This window comes from Garra rufa, chromosome 4, assembly GCF_049309525.1.
Source record: "Garra rufa chromosome 4, GarRuf1.0, whole genome shotgun sequence".
Taxonomy (NCBI): domain Eukaryota; kingdom Metazoa; phylum Chordata; class Actinopteri; order Cypriniformes; family Cyprinidae; genus Garra; species Garra rufa.
In genome coordinates this window covers 15,732,791-15,757,881 of record NC_133364.1, presented here as the reverse complement: position 1 = coordinate 15,757,881, position 25,091 = coordinate 15,732,791, and the positions used below count along the sequence as shown (strand labels likewise).

General features: G+C 40.9%; 1 protein-coding gene across 1 annotated transcript in view; it reads right to left on the bottom strand.

Moving 5' to 3' along the window:
* Positions 1-5,353: 5,353 nt before the first annotated feature.
* The window catches only part of pdzrn4 (PDZ domain containing ring finger 4), a 45,386-nt gene continuing 25,648 nt past the window's right edge, over positions 5,354-25,091 (bottom strand). Inside the window, exons 3-8 of the mRNA XM_073838238.1 lie at positions 15,386-15,488; positions 13,217-13,315; positions 11,251-11,313; positions 9,455-9,556; positions 8,033-8,149; positions 5,354-7,947 (exon numbers count right to left, since the gene is read on the bottom strand). Coding sequence (XP_073694339.1) covers positions 6,352-7,947; positions 8,033-8,149; positions 9,455-9,556; positions 11,251-11,313; positions 13,217-13,315; positions 15,386-15,488 — 2,080 coding nt within the window. The 3' untranslated portion in view covers positions 5,354-6,351. The remainder of the gene's footprint in view (positions 7,948-8,032; positions 8,150-9,454; positions 9,557-11,250; positions 11,314-13,216; positions 13,316-15,385; positions 15,489-25,091) is intronic.

The window sequence follows — 25,091 nt, the reverse complement described above, 5'->3', positions numbered from 1 at the left end:
TTGCATAAAATGAAACTTTCCACCACTATGTCACTGGACATCAGTCGCTGTCCTTCATGTTGCTAAAATCAACTTTGCCATCAAGGAACAGCTTTTCCAAAACTGAAAACTTGCTGAAAATGTGCTCACCGTCAGGCCATCCAAGATGTAGATGAGTTTTGTTTGTTCATCTGACAGATTTGGAGAAATATTGCATTACATCACTTGCTCACCAATGGATCCTTTGCAGTGACAGAGTGCCGTCAGGGCAACCGTTTACTGCAGAGGACTCATTGGTGAGCATGATGTAGTGCTAAATTTCTCCAAAATCTGTTTCGAAGAAACAAACTTACCTATATAATCTTAGGATGGATGCATTATTCCTTTAAGGTGTTTATCTGTGCCTACGCTGCAGTGTGAATGCCCCTTTACGTGTGACAAAAAGTCACCAAACCTGCCAAGATCTACAGCTGTCCTTGTCTCTTTTCTCTGACTTCTGTCTGTACAATTATCTCTCCTTGCCTGCAAATTATTCCTTTTGTTCTCAGTGTGCGCAAGTGTTGTTTTCCTGAATATGAAGCATGAATCCGTAATGCCGCGTGGAGGATTAGAGTCGCTGCCGTGTTGGAAGGAGAACTGCCTTATTTTCAGGTTGACTCCATCTCCATGCACAAACAGCTGCTTACTGTGGGATTAAGAGCCATTGTTCAATGAATCTCAACATGGGCACTGATGTCTCACAGTATAAGCCTTTAATTATGCCAGACACTGTTTTAGGCATTCAAGACTTTGCCTACAAATATGGTAGTTTCAGAACACTCATGGTGGGGTCTCTGAATGCACAAGAACAATGGGAAAATTGTTTTGAAAATAGGTATGAATTGTCACAAGAATAGATGGATGGATAAATAAAGATTGTTGGTTGTTTGGATAGATGGATAAAAATAGTTAAATGTATGTATGGATGGATGGATGGATAAGGATAGTCAAATGGACGAGTATATATGGATAGCCTGAGGAATGAATGAATGGATGGAAAAAGATTCATGGTTGGTTGGTTGGTTGGTTGGTTGGTTGGATAGATAAAGATAGTCAAATGTATGGATAGATATGGACGGTCGGCTGGCTGGATGGAAAAATATTCTTGGTTGGTTGGTTAGTTAGATGGATAGATAGATAAAGATAGCCGAATAGATGGATAGATATGGATGGTCGGATGGATGGATGAAGACAGTCAAATGGGTGGTTGAATAGATGGATGGAAAAAGATTCTTGGTTGAAGTATATGGACGGTCGGATGAATAGATGTATAGATAGATAAAGATTGTTGGTTGGTTGATTGGTGGGTTGGATAGATGGATGGATATTTTTAGGTTTTACATCTAATAATTTTCTAAGATTTTTTTTAAGCTTTAGTCATTTTGTTGTATTTCTATTTAGCATTTATTTATTTTTATTCCCGTTAACATAATAGTAGTGCTCTGACCTAAATTTATCAACTTTTCACCTCCGTCTTTTTTTTTTTACTAACTCAAGTTATCAAACTCCATCGTATTTCTAACAAACTCAAGTTTGCCATGTTGTCTCTGACGGCTTGTTAAAAAAAATGCCAGAAAGCAACAAAAGTCCACAGGGCAGTTTCGCAGACTGTGTGTCCATCATCAAAGTCAGAAGATGGCCATATAGAAAAGACTACTGTTCACCTCCCACCCTGTCAGCTCTCTGTTCTTTTGTCTTTTCATCTGCCCTTGTTTTTGGATTCACCCCATTATTTCTGTCATGCTCTCTCATGTCTCTGCTTTCCCAACGGGCTTAGAGCTCTGAGAGCTGAAGCTTCAAAAAGCATGCAAAGGGATGTTACAGACGAAGAAAAAAATCAAATACTGCTGAGTTCAGCTCAAGTACACCAAAAACTCAAACGGAATGTGACTCTCTACACCCCAAAATGAAAAGTCATTACACAATATCAGGAGAGATGTTGTGCCAGGAGAGTTATACTGTGTATTCAGGATGTCTAGACTCAAAAAGTCATGTTCAGGTTGCTATTATTTAGTCATATTGTTCCCAACTTGCAGCATTTTTTTAGTGGAAGATCTTTTACAAACAATATTTTATATTGGTATACTGTAGTTTTATTACACACCTCTGAAATAATGTTTTTGATAATTATATATATAATTCAGAATAAAGAAGGATGAATAGGTGCATGAATGGATAGATTGATAAAGAGATTCGAATGGATAGATAGATATGGATTGTTGGATGGATGGATGGATGGATGGATGGATGGATAAAAACAGTCGAATGGATGAATAGATAAAGATGGTTGGTTGGATGAATAAACGGAGAGATAGATTGATAAAGAAAGTTGAATGGATGGATAGATATGGATTGTAGGATGGATGAATAAAGACAGTCGAATGGATGGATAGATATGGACTGTTGGATGGAGGGATAGATATGGACTATCTTTATCCATGGGTATTGGTTGGACAGATGGATTGACTGAATGGATGGATGGATAAAGATAGTCAAATGGATAAATAGTTATGGATTGTAGGATGGAGGGATAGATATGGACTGTCTTTATCCATATTGGATGGATTGATTGGTTGGATGGATGGATGGATGGATGGATGGATGGATAAAGGTAGTCAAATGGATAAATAGATATGGATTGTTGGATGAAGGGATAGATGGATAAATAAAGATTCTTGGTTGGTTGGTTGGTTGGTTGGTTGGTTGGTTGGTTGGTTGGATGAATGAATGGAAGGATGGATAGATAAAGAGAGTCGAATAAATGGATAGATATGGATTGTGAAACAGATGGATGGAAGGATGAATGGATGGATAAGGACAGTCGAATGGATGGATAGATATGGACTGTCGAATGGATGGATGGGTAAAGATAGTCGAATGGATGACAGATGATAGATGATTCTAGGTTAGTTGGATGGATGATGGATGGATGGATAGATATGGATGGTCAGATAGATAAAGAGAGTCAAATGGAGGGATAGAGATGGATGGATGGATGAAGTCAAATGGATGGATAGACATGGATTGTCAAATGGATGTCAAATGGTTGATTGGTTGGATGAATGGATGGATGGGTGGTTGGATGGATAGATAAAGATTCTTGGTTGGTTGGTTGGTTGGTTGGTTGGTTGGTTGGATAGATGGATAGATAAAGATAGTTGAATGGATGAATAGGTATGGATTGTTGCATGGATGGATGGATGGATAGATAAAGATGGTTGGTTGGATGGATGAATGAATGGACAGATGGATAGATAAAGTCAAATGGATGGATAGACATGGATTGTCAAATGGATGGATGGAAGAATGAATGGATGGATAAAGACAGTCGAATAGATGGATAGATATGGACTGTCGAATAGATGGATGGATGGATAAAGATAGTCGATAGATATGGATTGTTGAATGGATAAAGAGGTGATCGAATGGATGGATGATGGATGATAGATAAAGATTCTTGGTTGATTGGATGGATGGATAAAGATAGTCAAATGGATGGATAGATATGGATTGTCGGATGGATGATGAATGATAGATAGATAGATAGATAGATGGATGAAGATTGTCAAATGGATGGATAGATAAAGAGAGTCAAATAGAGGGATAGATATGGATTGATGGATAGATGATTGGATAGATAAAGATTGTTGGTTGGTTAGTTGGATGGATGATAGATAAAGATTCTTGGTTAGTTATTTGGTTGGATGAATAAATGGATAGATAAAGATTCTTGGTTAGATAAAGATAGTAAAATGGATAGATAAGGATTGTTGAATGGATGGATGATGGATGGATAAATAAAGATTATTGGTTGGTTAGTTAGTTGGATGGAATTTTTCAGCCGTTAACAAGAAAGTGTGGCTACAAACGCACAAATGGAAATGTCAAGGTTATCGACCCATATTTTAATGGTGTTGCACGAAAGAAAGCAACACTGGATTGGAATGATGCGAGGCAAGTGATGTGTAAGTGATGACAGAATATTTATTTTTTCGTGTGCATTATTACTTTAAAGTAGATTAAGCTCTTCTTCTAGGTGAAGTGTGAGCATCACATAGACTGACAGCAGTGCTCTCCATTATTCTTTGTAGTAAAGTAGAGAGAGGGAGAGAGAGAGAGACAGCGAGGGGGGGGGAGCACTTGCTTTGATATCCCTTCTCTCGTTTCACAAGTCTGCGCTCTGTCAGTCATAATGAGCATTTATGAATAAATAAATGTGAAAGAGAACCTTAACGAGGTAAACGACTGGCACACATACATAATACAGCATCTTTTCGCCACATTCAGTCTGAGAGAATATTCTTCCACACCAGGGCCTTAACGCAAGACAGGAGCAATTTCTAAAACTGGTAATTAGGGAAAGTTCATAAACATAAGAATTCAGCTTAGGCTGAAGTTTGAAAACATGAAAGATGGAAAGAATCTAAAGATTGAACAGCTAAAACTGAGAGGATTTATGATGACAAGATGGAAACACAAATCTCCACATACTGAAATATTCAAGAACGTATTCTGAGCTCCTCTGCTATGCGTTTTGTTGGCACTCCTAAATTTATCAGTAACAAAAAAGCTTTCTATCAAGCTATCTATCACAAAATTACCAGCTAACTGGTAAATAATTTGTCATTTTTTACTCATATTTGGTGCCAAGTGTACAATAGGGATGTGTTCAAAAAGGTCTCAATGAAATCAGTGTCCAAGCGACTCAATGCAGCTGAGGTTTACGGCATCCGTCCGTGAGACCTACAGAAACGTTATCACTTTGAAACAGAGGCAGACAGGTCTTTACATGCAGCACACATTCATACCAAAGATGAAAAACATTAGACTTCAAAAAGCCTCCAACCTCCCTTACACACAAACCATCCTAACAACCTCAGGCAGCTTTCATCCATTCAGAACAATCAGTGTAAAAATAATCTGCACATATTACCAAACTAATATCAAATGATCTTATTCATGTAGGATGATAGATTATTAGATTTAACTGTATTTGTGTCATACATATCATTGTGTCATTGTGTCATATTAATGCAACTGTCTGCCAGGATGTCAGTTTAACAATGACAGGTGTGGTATTTGGGTGAGATGTGAATCAGACAAATGCCAATGTTGTCTGACTTTAATGATATAATCGCAGTTTATCTCAGCAATGCAGTTCTTGATCGCAAGCTTAATTAGTTCAAGCAGTCACTCAGGAAAACTAATCAATCCAAGCAGGAAGCTACAAATATCTTTGTATTCTGAACAGTTTGGTTTCTGAAACCGAAACGAAAGATTACGAGGCTAATTTTTGAGTTATATAACAATAATTTATTATCCATTTTTCCTCATGTAGCACACCTAGAACACATAGACCTGGCTACGAAGTTTTACACATCAAAAAGAGACTAAAAACGTGACCGCAAGATTACTCAATGTGTCTCTCCACAACCTGTGGTAGAAAAATGAGCCTCTATACAAGGCACAATGAGAGTGGTAGAAACTCCATGTTTTTAGCGCTTGACTGAGATACAGACTGGGTCATTTGGCATTATAAAGATGGAATAAGATAACTTATTAGACTCAAAAATATAAATAATGTTCATACAGAACAGTACAAAAATCGTATGTATTGTATACAATACCATTCAAATGGTAACATCGTGCAGTATGTTAAACGACTCTTGTAAACCCATTGAACTGCAATGAAGACCTTTACCCATGAAGATCTCGATAAGAATAGTTACAGGTATTTACAATTCAGATTTAAAAGATGTAATGGCAGCAAAAGCCGATATTCAAGTACTGTATTTTATATCGCATGAAAACTTGCCATTTATAAAATACAAATGCATGGAAAGAAACACTACATTAAACCACAATGTAGTGTGTAAAATCCTATTAAAACTGTCTTTTATACATTCTAGTACGAAAACACGGCGAGGTCTGTAACGGTAGTGTCAACATGTCAGTATATCAAAAGAGTTTTTGAACATTCACATTTCTCGAAGTCTCGAGTTCAGCTGAAATGAGTTTTCACAAAGTAGTACTCAGTCTCACAAAACATGAAAAATATCTGCATCTTCTCCTTTATAAAATAGCCACTTGGAATGATGCAAGTACCAAGACCGCACAGGGCAAGGATAGGCAACGTCGGCCCTGGAGTGCCGATGTCCTGCAGAGATTAGCTCCGACCCTGAAAAAAACCTCACCTGCCTGTAGCCCTAGTAATTCTGAAGACCTTGATTAGCTTGTTCAGGTGTGTTTGATTAGGGTTGGAGCTAAACTCTGCAGGACAACAGCACTCGAGGATTGACGTTGCCTATCCCTGGCCTAGGGTCATGCTTTTCACTAAACCGTGGTGACTGAAAGGAAGGCATTGTGAACTTTGGTGCCCTCAGGTTCTCGTGCTCCATGGCTCATGAGCTCTTGAATAGTCATCCAGTTGTCAAGGATCTTCTTGTTTCGTTTCTTCAGCATCTTCTTATGGCTGAGCTCCAGGATGCTGACCTCACCGCTTGCCGTCCCCATTGTCTCCCTGAGGCACTCAAGCCGGCTTCTCTGCATGAACTCCCTCCTGCGCCGCTGTTCCCTGGCCCGCGCTAGCTGCTGCTTGCGTTCCTCTTTACTCCAGTACCGTCCCATCTTCAACTCACTGACTGCGTCGTCATCTGTAGTCATCCCACCGCTGCGTTCCTCCCGAATCCGTAAGGCTCGTTCGCGCAGAATGCGGTCTCGTGCGGGCCGACGTGCCACGTACCTGGTTCCATCTGCTCGCACTTTGACCTTCCACTCAAGTCGCCCAGGTGGAGAAGGTCCAGGCCGTCCACGGAGGCTGAGGAGGCTAAGCTGGCTCTGGGAGTACTCAAGAGAGGAAGAGGAATGTTGTTGTAGGAGCTGTAGGTAACTCTGGTAGTGGCGTGTGCTGGGAGGCTGAGTTGCTGTGGTGTTACTATGGTAGGGTGAATGGTAGTGCTGAGCGGTTGCAATCCTACTCCGGTTTCTTTCTTTCTCACAGCGTTCATCATCTGCTGGAAGCGCTGGGTCTGATTCTGAAGGGTTGCTGGGGCTTTGCTCCAAGCTGCTGGAGAAGGCCTGGCTTGGTCCTTGTGAACCAGGACTGGTGATAGGGGTCTGTAAGGGTGGTGTGGAGCTGGTGTACGTATGGGCACGACTGCAAGTAGGGCTACTTTGGCTGGGTAAAGACAAGATGGGACTACTGTAGGGACTCTGCAAATGTTGGGTACTCCGAAGGTTCCTTTGATTGGTCAGGTGGACTCGACGCTGTAGAGAGTGATCTGGTGAACCTTCTGTTCCCAGTGGAGTTGAGCGGGAACTTTCGGCTGTATTGTAGGCACTAGAGCTGTCTTTATCTCTGAGCTTCTCACTTTGTAGTCTCTCAGGATGCTCGTTGATATCCGCAAGCTTGCCACGACGCAGTCTACTTTCCTTATCCGTTCGAGGAGAGTCGTGCTTGCTCCTGCGCAGCTGATGGGCTTGCATGATGCTCTGGCACTCAAGTTCAATGCTGCGCAACTCTTCGTTGAGCATATGCAGCTCCCGTGCCACGCCGCTTCCACCCTGCTCCGTCAGGCTGCACTCGATAGTACTGCTTCGCCTGTAGACCAACCCACATTCACCACTATTACGTATCTGGCACTTAAGCTCCAGGAGTTGCTGGAAATGGTCATACTCCACTCCATTCTCACTCAACCTGCCCTCTTGACCCTTCTCCTGCCTTAAGCTAACGGTGTCCATAGGAACCAAATGCGAGCCCGCTTCCCACCTGTCCCGAAGTTGTTTTTGAGTCCGTGCTTGGGGATGAGAGAGCAGTTCGTGTTCTGAGCTGTCCTCAAAGCTGCATTTCACACCACTGTCCTTTTCCAGAATGGAAGAGGAACATGTTGCTGTATCTGTACTTGCTGAGGCATCTTCATGTATTTTAGACTGCAAAACAAGAACAAACACAACTGCTTAATCAGAACATAAGACTTGGCGCTACGGAACTTTGAACACATATGGTCATGCTTACCCGCTTTACGCAACCTGCTGTTTGAAGAATTCCCTCCTTTTTCTGCTCTTCTAAAATCTCCATCTTCAGCTCCTCTAGGAAATCTTGATGGTCCTCATCAAGCCAGCTCCCATCCATCTAAAAGAGAAGAGCCGAAAAAGGTTCACAACTTCTGGACTAACCAAGAGTTAGTGTTGATGCAAGTTGAAGGTAAGCTCTGCTGGACAACGGCCCTCCAGGACCGAGTTTGTGCACCCCTGGCAAAAAGCATCTTTTTTCTTTGACGGCCTATTCAAAAATGGGTATGAATTCTGGTGATATACATATTTTTGCAAGCGAAATAAGAATCATAGATATCTTGTTATACTTTGGTAGATATTTTACTATCCACATTTTTCTTCACATAAGAGTGGGTACAGCCATTTGTAAATTTTAATGGTTTGGCTTCTGGTCTCACCCACATCCAGCTATTTTTAGCTGTACAAAACAGCTTATTTTGCAGCTTGATATTGCAAATTGGTGTGTCTTGCAATATTATTTAAATGTATTATCTTTATTATGAACACACTGGTTTGTAATGCAAACTGTTTTACTGTTTACTGCACATTGTTATTCTTCTAGTAATTTCCCTACAGCGGCTAATGAACAGGAAGTCTCACCCATAAGCTTACTTCCTTCATGTTCAATTAACAAGCTACAGGTAGTCCAAAATGCAGCTGCTAGAGTCCTTACCAGGTCAAGAAAATATGATCATATTACCCCAATTTTACAGTCTCTGCACTGGCTACCTATTAGGTTCTGTATCACTGACAAAATATTACTTCTTACCTTTACGGCCCTTAATGGTTTAGCTCCTGCATACATAACTAGTCTCCTACCATGCTACAATCCAACACGCTCCCTAAGGTCGCAAAACTCTGGACTTTTGGTAGTACCTAGGATAGCAAAGTCCACCAAAGGAGGGAGAGCCTTTTCACATTTGGCTCCCAAACTCTGGAATAGCCTCCCTGATAACGTTCGGGGTTCAGGCACACTCTCTAAGTTTAAATCTAGATTAAAGATTCTCTTTCACATAATGTATCTCATAACGTTGTACTTCAGTTACATCTGATCACATGCAGATCAACATTCTTCAACTTGGGCTAAACACTAAATTTTTGCTTGGTTGGAACAGCAGCTACGCTAGTTATTTCTCTATTTGTTTCTCTGTTTCTGCTAGGAATTACAAAAGATTAAGTCTGGATTCAGAATACCCGAGAAGAGATGATGCCAACCCCCCAGAGGACCGCCGATGATGCCAGCCTTGAAACAACATACAGCACTACACAATTTTGGATTCGAACTTTGTTCCATCACACCAAAAAGTAAAAAAAATAAAAAAAATAAACAGAACAGAACAGAACAGTGGCACTAATGTGGGGTAAGATTGGTTCCCAGTCTCACCTGTCCTTCAGGTCTGGTGACAAGTAACACTATGGATCTGGAATTTTCATTTGAGAGCAGAGCGACAGCCTCTTCCCTGTTCTGCACGTCATGACCATTTATCTGGAAGAAACATGGACACAGAGAGACAATTACATACACACAAAGATAATGACAGAGTGTCAGGATTTTCATACCGGAAGCACACTTCATCAGTGACAGAAGTGGAGCAAAATTGCATTTCCTCACCCACCCCAAAACTAGGCCCCCCTTCTGAGATAACAACCTCCAGTCAATTATGCATTTACTGGAGGAGAGACTTTGCATCGATTACTAAGACTGCCGACTGGGCTGCAGGAGCCACAGCATTTATAAAAAGCTGTTGTGGCGGTACACGCCCAGACACACAATTAAGCAGCCTTTGACAGGTGCCGTTCATCTTTTCTTCTATAGAGTAATGGCACTGTCAAAAGAAGATAATAGGGGTGGAGAGAGTGAGACAGACGTGCACTCAACCACTGTATTCATCTCCCTCACTGTTACATCCACAGATGCCTTGTGTCCTTTGTATCTCGCTCTCTCTTTATCTTCTTTTGCTCATAAATTCTCCAAACCTTTAACCCTACTGTCACCGCTGAATGTCACACCAACTTGGTCTGCATTTTGCAAAAGCAGAGCCATTTAAGACTGATATTTAAGTGCAATTTATCATGATTTTCCAGTTTATTTACTAGCAGCTTACTACTTTTGTTCAAGATTTGAACATACACACACATAGAACTATATAATGGGAAGTCTACCTCATTTAAACTCTACCTAATCTCATGACGAAAACGTACCTCTGGGAACTATTCCACAAGAGGTGAAATACGTACCAATAAGTACATATTACTGCCGTTTCCAACAGAATTGAACACTAGAGGTGGTAAAACAGCGAGCACTTGTAATTGTTTTTGTACACAGCTCAATAATTGCTGTTTTTGCATTATTGTAATGGGTAGGTTTAGGGTTGGGCAGGTAGAAAATGCAATTTATTGTTAGTTTCTGGCCGCAGCTGTAACAGAATTGGACTTGGTTTGCAGAATCCTTGGGTACAAATCCCATAAAAAACATGACTCACGATGAAATAGCTGAAAGGTAAGAGATCGGAAAACAAGCTAAAACGGCATGTTTGCAACTATGTTTTTATGTCACATTTGCTTTTGCTCATACTATCAGGTAGGTTTAAGTGTGGTGCAGATGGTATGGTAATTTAAAACATCACGGAGAGTTATAGAGCCACTCAATGGACATTTCAAGTGAGAACTGTGGTGATGCATACAAAACCAACATCACATAAAACGTACCATATGTACGTTCATCTGTTCAGGGGAAAACAAAAATAAACACTCTTTTAGCGCCACCCAGTGGACATTTCACATCGAATATGTCGCAAAAATTACATAGCGGTAAGTATTTCGCATCTTGCGAAAAATTTCCCATAGGTACTTTTTCATCATAAGACCAGGTTGTTTAAATTATGATTAAAAGTGGAACCAAAACCTGACGATTTATTAATGTAACGTTCCAAATAAGCAAGAACTGAAAAAATATTATTAGAAATATTGTTAATTTAATTTAACATAAAATTACACCCCCTTATTAAAATAAAATAAAATAAAAATCCAGTTCAGTGTGAATTTTGACCTATTGTATATACCAAATAAATAATTAAAATGAATTCAGGAATAATAGGATGGAAAATATTCCCTTTTTTGGAAGATTAGGTTGTAAATGAGCATTTACAAATGCGCGTAACAAAATTAAACCTATCCCACCTGTAAAATTCGGTCTCCCTCTCTGATGCGTCCATCCCTCGCAGCTATGCTGTTGAGCTCGACCTATCAACAGCACAAGAAACGTGGCATCAATATGTAAATTGTCATAATTCATCTCAACACACCAGCAATAATTCCCTGACTTATCACCAAAAGAATTCATTATTGTAATAGATTCATTTGCATGTCTGTTCGAAAATGAGAAAAATCCATTTCTTTCAGACTATCTACAAAAGATAGCAATATGGGATGTAGGATTCTTCCCCCCTAATCTATATATCCAACATTCTAATTGAAACCACATTCTTTATAAGAATTGATATATGAATCTATGCTGGTTAACTTTTCTTTCTCTAAAATGAAGGTCTTACACATTAGAGACATGCTGATAGAAGAAGGAGAAACATCATTGCAGTACAGTGACGAGCATTATACGCATAAATGCATTTTTAATGACTAATATTTGCATAACATATTTCCCCCCAACAGACTTGTATTAATAGAACATTTCTGTAGGTTGTTTATGATCCATTTTCTGAAGCTGATACAAGAAGGAGAAGCAGTTCTTCTTGTTTGATGCCAGGTGCTCCGCATTTACATATCTCTGAGCGAGAAATGGTGTAAGAACAGGCAATATCTGTACAATAAGGTAGAAGTCTCTCTCTCTCTCTCTCTGTCGAAATGCCGTCCCTGTTTCCAGCCTTTGTTTTCCTTTGGTGTGTTAAGTAGGTGAGAGATAAAAAAAAGTGGCATTTTACACTCCACGGGAGACAAGAGAGGAGCCATTGCTTGCTAATTAAAATCAGCAATTAAAACACAGCAAAAGAACTGTCTGTATGCAGAATAATTTTCCAAACTTGACTTGCTCTCTTCATGCTTGGCTCAGTCCTGGTAGAGTTTCGTCTGCCATTTGAACTTTGGAAAACAGGGAAAATTTTCCATATTAAACACGTTTAAATTCAGCGAAGGAATACAGTGATGTGGAACAATGAGAATGGATCAAACTGAGCTTTTATCTTTTAATTACTTTTCAGAAAATTTAAATTGCTGTTAAAAAAGGTTTGGTCCGATTAATTTGATTGCCTGCATTAAATTTGATGCTCAGCGCCACATCTTACAGGTGACTACAATGTGCACTAATGAATTAAACACAGATCGCCAAATTACCATTCTTCGCTCCAAACACATTATTGAGTTCATTTTCAGTAGATCTTTGTCTGAAAATTGAACTGCTGCATTAAAAACTACAAAATAGAGTCTGAAACGATTACAAAATGTCACCTTTTTTAGTTTGCAACACATGGTCTGTGAAAGGCGATGATTAACCTTCAGAAAATATTGAACTTGGACAACATATATATGAACTATATTGTCCATCCATCACCAGTTTTACAACCCTGTTGCTAAAATAAAATAAAATAAAATAAAATAAAGCCGGCCACAATTTTACAATTACAAAAAAAATTTTATACAATAAAATGTCGAACAGTTTTACAATAAAATTAAATAAAATGTTGACCACAGTTTTAAAATAAAATAAAATATCGACCACAGTTTTACAATTACAAAAAAATAGTAATAAAATAAAATGTCGAAGAGTTTTACAATTACAAATAAAATTAAAATAAAATGTCAAACAGTTTTACAATTACAAAAAATAAAATAAAATGTCAACCACAGTTTTACAAATTAAACTAAATTAAATTAAATTAAAAATTAAATGTTGACCAGTTTTACAATTACAAAAATAAAAATAAAATAGAAAAAATGACGACTACAGTTTTACTGCAAAGCGTTGACCACCGTTTTAAAGTAAAATAAAATAAAATAAAATGTTGAACAGTTTTACAATTACAAAAAAAATAAATATAATAAATTGTCAACCACAACCACAAAATAAAGCTCCAAATGATGACCAAAATTTTACAATTACAAATTACAAAAAAAAAAAAATACAACTACTCACCTGTCCAACAAAAATGCCTGTATCTTCCTCATCATCCGTGCGGTAACAGAGAGTAAGACCCAGCTTTTCCTGGCTGTTCATTCGACAGAGTTCAATCTCCTGTAAAAAACATAAAAATCCAGACATATTAAGTCATTAATACATCAAACTATAACATAACCATAAAGCTTCCTGTTTCTATTGTATTTCAAGGGCAAGATGACTAGACATCCAGTATGAACAAAAACAAGCAACTTTGAGCCCAACGATACTCAAACCTCACACAATTATCTTTATGCCAATTTTCAAGGCATTTATTTTCTTTAGAAATCTGGTTTGATTGATTAAAATGCTTCTAAACTTCGAAACTCAACAATCATTGCATTGTTTTAGAGTACTAAAGTCTTGGCTTTAAATAAGTCTGGAAAAGAATGACCAGCAACGGTTCCTTCGTCTACAAAGATCAAACGTGTCCTACAAAAAGATGTGCCCAGTCTGAAATATGATATAATCTAGCAGGCAAAGGGGGTTATTTGTCAAGACTGAAGCCTGGTGCAAGTGACAGGACAGCATCTGAGAGATATTCATCTGTCAAAGGAGAGCAGTTAGCTCCAGCTCGACATCCCACTAACTCCGGCCTCAGTTCAGTCAAGCAGAGCGGCTCATTTATCGGTCGACGGTCCTGACCGAGCCCTAGCGTCATACATCAACCACTCCACCCTCCACATTAACCAGATTTACCACCTCGACTATATGAGGTTCTCTCTTTTCACATATCCTGAAGGTATCAAATGTCCTTATTTGGTAAATAATTCCTAAAAATGAGAAAGCAACATGTTTTGGTGACCACGCCTGAGGTGTGATAAAAATAGGCTAACTCTCGTATTTCAGCTGAATCTGGGTTACTGTCAGTCCGCACAATGGATGCAATTCATCACCAGCAGCTTTAATGCGGCTTCATATTGATCTGCTCGAGAAGCTCAGCGATACTTCATATTTTCTGCAAGTCTATTGTTCAGACCACAAGCTCATCAAAAAGGATCAACCGACTCGCCGCGAGTAATCCACACAATCTCACTTAAACTAGTGCTGCCGCCGACGAAACCGGCAAATCACAGTGATAATTTTACAGATCATAGTATTAATTCAGGATATGTGCCATATTCAGAGCTAAAGTGGTTCTTTCGGACTTTCCTCTTGGAAGGATGTTTTCGTGATGGACAGACTGAAGTTATCTCGCATGGTAGAGGCTCATCCGTGCATGAAGCAATGCAGGAGGAATGGAGGATAGTGCTTATAAATCCTGCATATTGCTACTTATGTACTATCCACTTTGAAAATACAACACTAACTTGCTAATAGAAGAACTATTACCGTGCATAATTAAAGAAGAATGTCTTAAAATTTCAGTCTTTTGATGAAACATCTGTTGACAAGCTGTTTACACACCTACAAACAATTATTACAAATAATAATGATTCATTAACACATGCACTTGTTTTCTAAAATGTGCACGAGACCCAGTAGGAAAGAACATTAATGTCACTAAAATAAAACTAATTACACCTCGGTGGAGTCTAATCTGCCCCCTTGTTTATTAGTCGAAGGAATAATGGGATCGTTTGAAGGTCCTCCATCTGCAACATGCTACTTTGAATCATTAATAGCAAAGGAAAATGCTTTTTGGAAAGTCTTATTTTTGAAGTAAATGAACCCAGGGCATTCTCTGACTATAAAACTCAACACTTAATTCAGATTCATTTAACTGAAATAATACATAAATAACAATGCAAAATAGTTAAGGAAGTATTCGTGTTTATGTTTATGTATTCTTTCAAATCTGCTCACTGCTTATTGTAAATTATGTGAAGCATGCAATAAAAATAAATTGGGGCAAAAGTCTGGAAACACAAATATTTTTCCATACTCTACTTTCTTTTTCCATACTCTTCCAGACCTGGAAAATGCTTGAACTAAATTCAATACTTCTCCACACTTTTCCAAACCCCGTAGGAACCAACATGCATTGACAGTGAAGTTTAATGCACTGATTTATTCAATCACTCCATTAAAGTCCCATGCATGTACAGTCAGGTGCAAATGGCTGACTTTCGGGTCACCCCAGATGGATGTTAACACCAGGTGTATATCCATTACTATTCAAATGATTTCAGAAAGCATTTTACTTACCTCACACTCGAATTCAACTGCCCTGTCCACCTCTGCCTGAGTGCTGCCCACATATTCGGGACAATCAAAATATTCATGCTCCATGGTCGGAATGGAATGACAACTAGAGAAAAGGAGAAAGAGAGAAAACTACTTTAAGCATTAGACTAGCTTTATTTCTGATATTTTATTCACAGAACTATAGCCCGACCCTGAAGCCATGCGTTACACTCCACAAAAGATAACAGAATCTGTTTGTAGTCTAGGGACGCATGTAATTACAAACAATACTCATTAATCTGTTAACACATCAAGCTAGGGTACAATTGCAAATGCACTGTTCCAAGAACCTAGTCAATCTGTGCAAAGCACACACACACACACACACACACACACACACACACACACACAAATGACCTGAATCTTTGATTCCGCATATACTTGTAGCCAGACAAACAGATTAGCATAAATAAATCCAAACAGAACACATGCACATAAGGAGATAAATAATCAGATGTGGCCTATCATCCCCTGACAAGTGCCTTATTGGACAAACTGAATCAGTTGGAAAGCTGTAAAAGGGTATAAAACATCAAGAGAAAGCTCTGTGCCAGCATGTTTGATATTTTAGCACTCCATTAGGTTTTAATCACCCTGTATACTACTCATTACAGGAAATGGATAAGGGAAGCCACTACAATAATTACACATAGACCCTGGCGTGACTTTATGACGGCAGTGGGGGATATTTCATGAGGGGGAGGGGGAAACGGCTGCTGTCTGGTGATGAAGAAATTCTTGACAATAAAATGCACTGGTGGGCCACCATTAGTATGTACTTGGATGGTTAAGAGACACTTAGAAGATAACATTTGTTTGAAACAAACAGGAGTGTATACAACTAATACTTAACCTAATTCTTCAGTAAATATTAAATTAATAAACGAACTGAGTTTCTCTTTGTTGTATATTTTTTTTTAGGTTTGATAACTTGAAAAGTAAAATAAACTTGAAAGTAACTTGAAAGTAAAGTACTTTTTAAATGTAATAATCAGTAATGTAATCAAATTACAATTTTAAAGAAGTAATTAGTAATTCGTAGTGTAGTGCATGGAGCCAATCAGACATGAAATAACTAGTTATATTCCTTAAATGACTTCTCCCCCATGATTAACACCTATGTGCTATGAGCCAGACCTTTGTTCACTATCCAACTCATCCCCCCACCATCAAGATAAGACTCTTACAGAAATGCAGATACACTTTCCTTATTCAGACATACAGTCCCACATACAGTTATATAGAAATGTACACATATCAATGTGTTACCTTTTCTTATATCGTTGTTTCTGTTATGTATGTCGGCCTCAAACATTAATCCGCAATAGGTGAATCATTGTGCATGCTAAGACTCACGTTTAGAATCACTCAGTCAACCGAGAAGATTCATAGATCATGTTTGGTGTCTATGAGCAGCATTTATTATTCCCTAAATGTTAATGTTTGTGGCATCTTAATAACTCCTTGCTTTATATGTATTATTGAACTTTTGAAAGTTTTGTGGCCAAACAACCAATCAGCTTCCACATGCGAAACCCCATTGTGAGAGACAAAGACTTTCAATCTTCCCTCCAAAACTCAGATCAACCGGATTGGACAAGGTCCAACTGTGGGCGTGAACGACCTACAGGTTTATAAACCTTCTTCCCTCATCTCTCTCTCGCTCTTGCCTTCGGGACACAAAGACACGTCACCCGCACCTCCCCCCAGATCCATGGGGGGGGGGGGGGTCTCACCTAGCGGAGGAGATGATGAGGCCTGCAATACTCTCAAGGAACTGGAAAGGACTTTCTGAACTGAACACAAACGGAACAATGCACAACAACAACAAGCTTGCAAGTATCCGTCCTTTCTACAAACGTAGATAGCTGCGTTTAAGGCGTTTTATAAAAGAAACGATTTCAGGATGTTCAGAACCGTTTCATTCCTGTCCCTTTGCAAACTCACTTTCTGTCTCTCTCTCTCTCTCTCTCTTACTCTCTCTCTCTCTCACGCGTTCTGTCTATTTGTGTTTTATGTACGTTTGTCTATGTGCGATCGTTTGTAAGTAGAATAGTTTAATAAACAACCATATATTCACATATAATGATTCTCTGTGCTGAATGCTTGCATTACAAAGTCACTTAAACTGTTTCGATCTCATATTGCTACCTTAAGCCCTATTCTGTTCAATTGTTTTAACTCCGTTCTGGTTAGTAAAAACGCGTTGCCGTGACGACGGGCCAACGTCAGAGTAATGGGTATCGCTGAATAATTTGCTGGACAAAGAAACCAGTCGATATCGTTATTACTGTTACTGATCAGAAACTGGAAATTGCGTATATTTAATGACGATTATTATACACGATTTCCTGTGAGTTAAACTACTTTCCCTGACTGAAATGTATGTTTTAAATAACTCATTTCATCCTATTCATTGGTCGTAAGACCTGGTGGAGTTTGCAGTGTATATGTGATGAGAGGAACAGTCTCATACATATACACACATATATTGATCATCTTAAATTCTTTGAGCTAACCAAAATTCTCTACATTAATTGGCGTTAGAATGCGGGGCAGTTTTAAACTATGTGATGTGAGCAGCTCAGGAATAATTTGTGTGTCTGCATGCTTGTGTATTCAAACTCGGCTCGCGACTCGCGTCTCTTTTGTTTGTGTGTGTGTGTGTGTTAGAACGGTGTGGCCAAGCCCACCTTTAACACCTTCACAGATGTTTGAGCCTCTCGCACAGAGAAACTAAACCGCTGTTGAAGATGTAACTTAACTGCAGTTTATATATTGACCCTATAAAACGAAGAAATCTTTTATAGAGCGTCCTAAAGCCACCCTAAATTGAGCGAAGAAAACCTCTATTTTTGCGTGAAGAAGCTGATTGAGCGATGTTCCTCTTTCACCTTACAATGGCCATATCTTTATATTTTGAGTGTAGATAGATTAGCCATTGATGTGCACTCCAATGCTAATCAGCTATCTTGCTCCTTTGGGTTAAAACCTCAGCTTAGCTAACTGATCAGGTTGACCCCGTTTGCTCGTCGAATAGATTTAATATAGTAAACAACTTCGCGTTATTACTGTACAAATCTTGATCGAGTGTTATTTATGTTTTGTGCAAAGCACACACAAGTCTTGTGTCAGCAGGCTGACTCAAGATCAAGGTGCACGCATCGTAACTAAGCAACCTTTTAATAGTGTAAGCATCCTATTAAGTTAAAGTTTGCAAAACACATGTACCTGTGTTCAGTAAAACGGACACAAGAAAGATACACCCGCGATCACGCATCGCCATGGTAACTGCGCTTAGATGCGCGTTCAAATCCACACAAGGTGGAATCTGAAATCCCGCATAAAAGGTATTTCCTTCTATTAAAAGATAGAAGTCTGTCTAAAACCTCTTCCAATACCTATGCCTGATTTCATATTATTTTTTTATTTTATTTTATTTTTTTTTCTTTGAGCAACAACGCTTATAGATAGTCCCAGTCAGTCTCTCCCTTCTCTTTTCCTTTTGATGTTACATTATTAATTATTGTTATTTAAACCATAATGATAATTAACATAATGTATGTTTTTTTTTTTGTGTGTGTGATTTAATTTTAATTATTTCACCGCCTTAGATTCAACTCTCCCTTTAGCAATTATAATTGTATTTGCTCATTTTAAATTTGATTAAACAGTCTTGATTTAAATTTAAACTTTGACCAAATCGATCAAGTTGCACTCTCTCTACCCCGGGTAATTCGGCCCATCCCAGGGGGGCCTTTCTCTCTTTTGCTCTCTCAGCTCTGCCATTTCCCAGGTGTGACGACTCCATAGCGCCCCCACACGGTGGGCCCCGTCACTGACCTCAGGGCTGGCAGTCAGCTCACTTTCTCTCTTTTGCTTTAACCCTTTATACCTCTCTTTCTGATGGATTTTGTTCTTATTTTTCTCCCTATTAGAGACTGAACCTGTCTGAACATCAGTGAAATCTTTTGGTAACTACACCGATGAACTGAATAGCTCTAAAGTTAATCGCTCATCATTAAGTTTACTCATAGTTTCCTGTGTTTACCCACACAAACTATCTGACCCCTTCGTTACAGCTAGGATAATAAGCATTTAGTTTGCGTCACCATCTGATGACATCAGTTAAGTGCGCATCACATAGCAACATTTTAGCTCATTAGTTCTGTACGGACTTGCATTGGCTCGTTGTGCTTTGTCTCTCCCTCTCTATTTGTGTCAACATGTCACCATCCAGTCTCGCCATCCAGTCCAGACAAGGCAAAGATGCCATCCAGCCCCTGAGCGGAGAACAGCCGGACGACCACGCACACAGGCGAATGGATCACGATCCAGTCAAGAGCTACGGCTGCAGAGAACCAATCAACTCATCTACAGCCCGGACCATCAGTGACCACGCCCTCAACAAGATCGTCTGACTAAAGCCGCAGCGGAGAAAGCTTCACCCACGACGGAACCAGGACAGCGCGCAGAACCGCCTAGACCATCTGGATGTTCAGAGATAGCGGATGAAGAGGACAAGGACCTACACGAGGAGAGAGGAGAAAAGCTTCAAGACACGCCTGCAACACCCCCACAGACTGAGCGCAGAGAGCAGTACAGGGGAACACTCCTAAACAGCGGAAGCTCTCTTTACAATGGCCCCAGGCAGACAGCAACACTCATGCCACGGCCAAAGCCTTTTAAGGCCTCCTGCAAGCAGCCTACGCCGAAGTTCAAGTAACGACTCCGCAAAGAAACACAAAGTGAGCTGAACCCAGCACACCTTAAAGAACTCAAATGCTTGCAGATAACAATATGAACAAACAGGAGAGCTCAACACAAAATCTCTCCCGGGCCTAACAGCCCACCGTTCACACCTCACACGCCAGCAAGCTGGCCGGGAATCTGACAGCTGTCACCACAAAACGCTGTCTTCCTGAACACTGCAGTAGGCTACAACACACGCCTGTCTGCAAAACATTGACTCTTAAGCAAGAACATTGCCCAGTGTGACCACGAGACAGATCTGCTTAGCTCCACCTCCAGCTAACAGGACCCCAGCCATTTGTCCCAGCAGTCAAAACTGTCAAAACTGAATACAGCAGCTAAGAACACGACTGCTACGACCAGCATCTGAGCCTACGTGAGACAACGCGACAGGCACCAAGGGAAGATGGCATCAACGCCAGAAAATCTTTCCCCTCAGATATCCACATCACACTGTGAGTCACCACCCAAATGCTACAGCCTTCTTCCGTACAGCGATTGCTCGATTCAGCGGACTCTACAGACCGCCGGAAAACAGCCAAGCACCAGAAGGCAATAAAGAGTAGCAAAGTGATTGTCCAGCTGCCCCATGCCAAGGGGGGACGTCTGACTGACCAAGGTGAACAAACATACAGTGGTGTATGGGAGCTGAACACGCAGCGACATCACTGTGTGGGAGTGATCTGAGATCAGTGCAGGCCAACACTGAGGACACCTGTGCTCTGAACTTAACCTGGAATAGACAATGCAAAACCTGCTACGTCATTCACCAAAAGGGGTCACTGTTCGGCTCAAAACACAGTGTGGCTAAAACCCTAATGCTGCACACACATTCAATGGAATACGTGAAGCAGTGCCCACTCTAGAAGCCACACCCCCTTTCTGAAAAGTAATCTTTTGCAGTGTACATACCATTCAGGTATTTCAAAGACTTTAAACAATTCCGTCATGAAGAGCCTAAAGGAAAATGGCCACTCAGAAATGGTGCCAAGCTGCTCTCCACATATGACGATGATGCAGAACTAATGTCATGTACAAGGCTCTCAGCAGAGCCCAGCACCCAGATGACAACAGCTGCGCTGCACAAGCCATCCAGCGATGTGCCAAGCACACCAGAAGACAAAGGGAATCACAGAGACCTGCCACCACTGTGTGATGTTTATAACTGTCAATGCCTGCAGACCAAGGATCCCACGCACACAAACCCATGTGCTCATAGACCCAAGAGCGAGGCAAGACACGCCCAGAGCAGGTACCTAGTGGAAAACGACAAGCCTTTCCCACTGCAACACCTTAAGCCGGGCCACCTGACATCACAGCACGAGTGACGGCAATCGGATCAACCCTTGTGTCACAGCAAGTCGCAAGAACTCCCTCTGAAAATTACTAACCTGCATAGACTCAAAGTAGGCTAAGCTCAGTTTCAAACAACACCACTCAGTTTGAAACAGACGAGCATCAACAACTGTTCCAGACAAGCAGTGCCATCACAATAAGAACATTTACATGCTATTCGTGGAAAAACAGTGAAAGGCCCAGAAAAACTGAGGGATTTTGTGGCTGCCTAAGGTTTTCAACAACAAAAAACCCACCCACCCAACCCAAGCATCGCTTCTAAGCCACAAGCAAACCCCTCACGCTGCTACGCCGCCTGCATCACACCCATGCACACTGGCTCCACCTACAAAATAGCTCTGCTAAAGCAGCCTCTGCCAATGCTGACACTCAACCTTGCACTGTCCGACCACACTAAGGCACTAAGCCGAAAACAACTCAGTGATGTCACACACATGCCACATCTAGATGACACATCCTCACATTTGTTCCTGATAACCAAACACCGCCACAGCTCCCAGCTTTCCAGGAACAAAGGGGGGTCATTGCTGATGTATGCCCAAGATGCACCGTGCAGAATACACCAGAGTACCAAAGCCACTACCAACGCAAAAGTGGCGCACTGCCAAGCATGCAGTGACAGAGGACATCAGAATATGCTAAGTTTGATGCCAGCTCGAAACCAGCGGATTTCAAACGACACAGCCTCTCTACGATGCAAAGCAGTCAGTCGACGAGAAACATCTGTGAACGTTTACCACCAGATGGCACCAGAAACGACACCCGTGTCAACTAAGAGACCACCCGTGTCACCACCTACACTGCTCACCAGTACTTCAGTGAAACATGCCCGAGTGCGACACCTGCATCCAAAGAGCGCAGGAAGCCAAAAGCATGCCGCAGCCAGCGAGATTCACAATAGGAACTGTGAACCAGCGTGTCTCGGACATCCAGCCCTGCCACTCACCAGGACCAACTGGAGACTCAGCAGAGTACAGAGAACGGCATCCTTCAGCCTAAAGCAGCCAACGGCCTGCAATGGCAGAGAAAGGAACAGCAGGACCGCGACAAATGGACAACTCACATCCAGCCTGGACAACCAGGAGCTGAGCAGCATCGTCTTCTCCTTGGCCCACACCCTCAAGGGCCTCAGACAGGAGGTAAATGAACTGAACCTGCAAGTCTCCGAGTACCAAAATTAACCGACACCCACAAGGACAGCTGGACACGCCTGCTTTTCCAGAACAGAGTTTCTGATGCTAACAAAGAGCTCCTTGAATGAAACTCCACTGAGAAGTACTGAAAGGTAAACTTCTGACTCCTTGCCCAACGCAACACCGCATTAGACTTCCTAAAAGGAAAAAGCATCCCATGAGACCAGCCGACACCTCAGGAGCAGCCAGACAATGTTGAATGGAGCAACGGGCCCACAGGCCCAACAGCAAAACCCCTACAAACACAACTCAGACCCGCTCAAGTCAGTGTCGACACCCCCAACATCAGACGCCTGATGACATTTGAGCAAAACAGCGGGATAACAGACACCTGCTGCCCTCCTGCACCCTAACCGGGTCCATCGGAAACTTCTTTACACTACAAAATCTTTACGACAATTCTCTGCGAACCCTGGAACTACCTGCCCTCTCACAAGTGAGAGTCCAACCAGCGATTCCAGACTGCAGGGACCACAGATACTAGATAACAACCACCTGACACAGACCAACCTGGGTCAGGATGACAAGTGACAGTGCCTCGACACCTGCTGCACAAAGCTCGAGGACCCATACCTTGCCACTGTCTATATTATCACACCTGATAACGTCGACCACGGCACCACAGCCACTCCTTGAAGCACCAACCTCCAGAGAGCCACCTCTCTCTTCCAGCCAGGAGTGCCGGGTGCATGCCTGATTGTTCCGCACCTTTGACGTCGCTCGCTGTTGTCTGTTGGACGGACAACAACGTTCGAAAGAGGGGATATGTAGTGCATGGAGCCAATCAGACATGAAATAACTAGTTATATTCCTTAAATGACTTCTCCCCCATGATTAACACCTATGTGCTATGAGCCAGACCTTTGTTCACTATCCAACTCATCCCCCCACCATCAAGATAAGACTCTTACAGAAATGCAGATACACTTTCCTTATTCAGACATACAGTCCCACATACAGTTATATAGAAATGTACACATATCAATGTGTTACCTTTTCTTATATCGTTGTTTCTGTTATGTATGTCGGCCTCAAACATTAATCCGCAATAGGTGAATCATTGTGCATGCTAAGACTCACGTTTAGAATCACTCAGTCAACCGAGAAGATTCATAGATCATGTTTGGTGTCTATGAGCAGCATTTATTATTCCCTAAATGTTAATGTTTGTGGCATCTTAATAACTCCTTGCTTTATATGTATTATTGAACTTTTGAAAGTTTTGTGGCCAAACAACCAATCAGCTTCCACATGCGAAACCCCATTGTGAGAGACAAAGACTTTCAATCTTCCCTCCAAAACTCAGATCAACCGGATTGGACAAGGTCCAACTGTGGGCGTGAACGACCTACAGGTTTATAAACCTTCTTCCCTCATCTCTCTCTCGCTCTTGCCTTCGGGACACAAAGACACGTCACCCGCACCTCCCCCCAGATCCATGGGGGGGGGGGGGGGGGTCTCACCTAGCGGAGGAGATGATGAGGCCTGCAATACTCTCAAGGAACTGGAAAGGACTTTCTGAACTGAACACAAACGGAACAATGCACAACAACAACAAGCTTGCAAGTATCCGTCCTTTCTACAAACGTAGATAGCTGCGTTTAAGGCGTTTTATAAAAGAAACGATTTCAGGATGTTCAGAACCGTTTCATTCCTGTCCCTTTGCAAACTCACTTTCTGTCTCTCTCTCTCTCTCTCTCTTACTCTCTCTCTCTCTCACGCGTTCTGTCTATTTGTGTTTTATGTACGTTTGTCTATGTGCGATCGTTTGTAAGTAGAATAGTTTAATAAACAACCATATATTCACATATAATGATTCTCTGTGCTGAATGCTTGCATTACAAAGTCACTTAAACTGTTTCGATCTCATATTGCTACCTTAAGCCCTATTCTGTTCAATTGTTTTAACTCCGTTCTGGTTAGTAAAAACGCGTTGCCGTGACGACGGGCCAACGTCAGAGTAATGGGTATCGCTGAATAATTTGCTGGACAAAGAAACCAGTCGATATCGTTATTACTGTTACTGATCAGAAACTGGAAATTGCGTATATTTAATGACGATTATTATACACGATTTCCTGTGAGTTAAACTACTTTCCCTGACTGAAATGTATGTTTTAAATAACTCATTTCATCCTATTCATTGGTCGTAAGACCTGGTGGAGTTTGCAGTGTATATGTGATGAGAGGAACAGTCTCATACATATACACACATATATTGATCATCTTAAATTCTTTGAGCTAACCAAAATTCTCTACAGTAGTGGATTACATTTTTTGAGTAACTTACCCAACACTGCTAATATCTAAGTGATATTAACGTGTGTGTGTGTGTGTGTGTGTGTGTGTGTGTGTGTGTGTGTGTG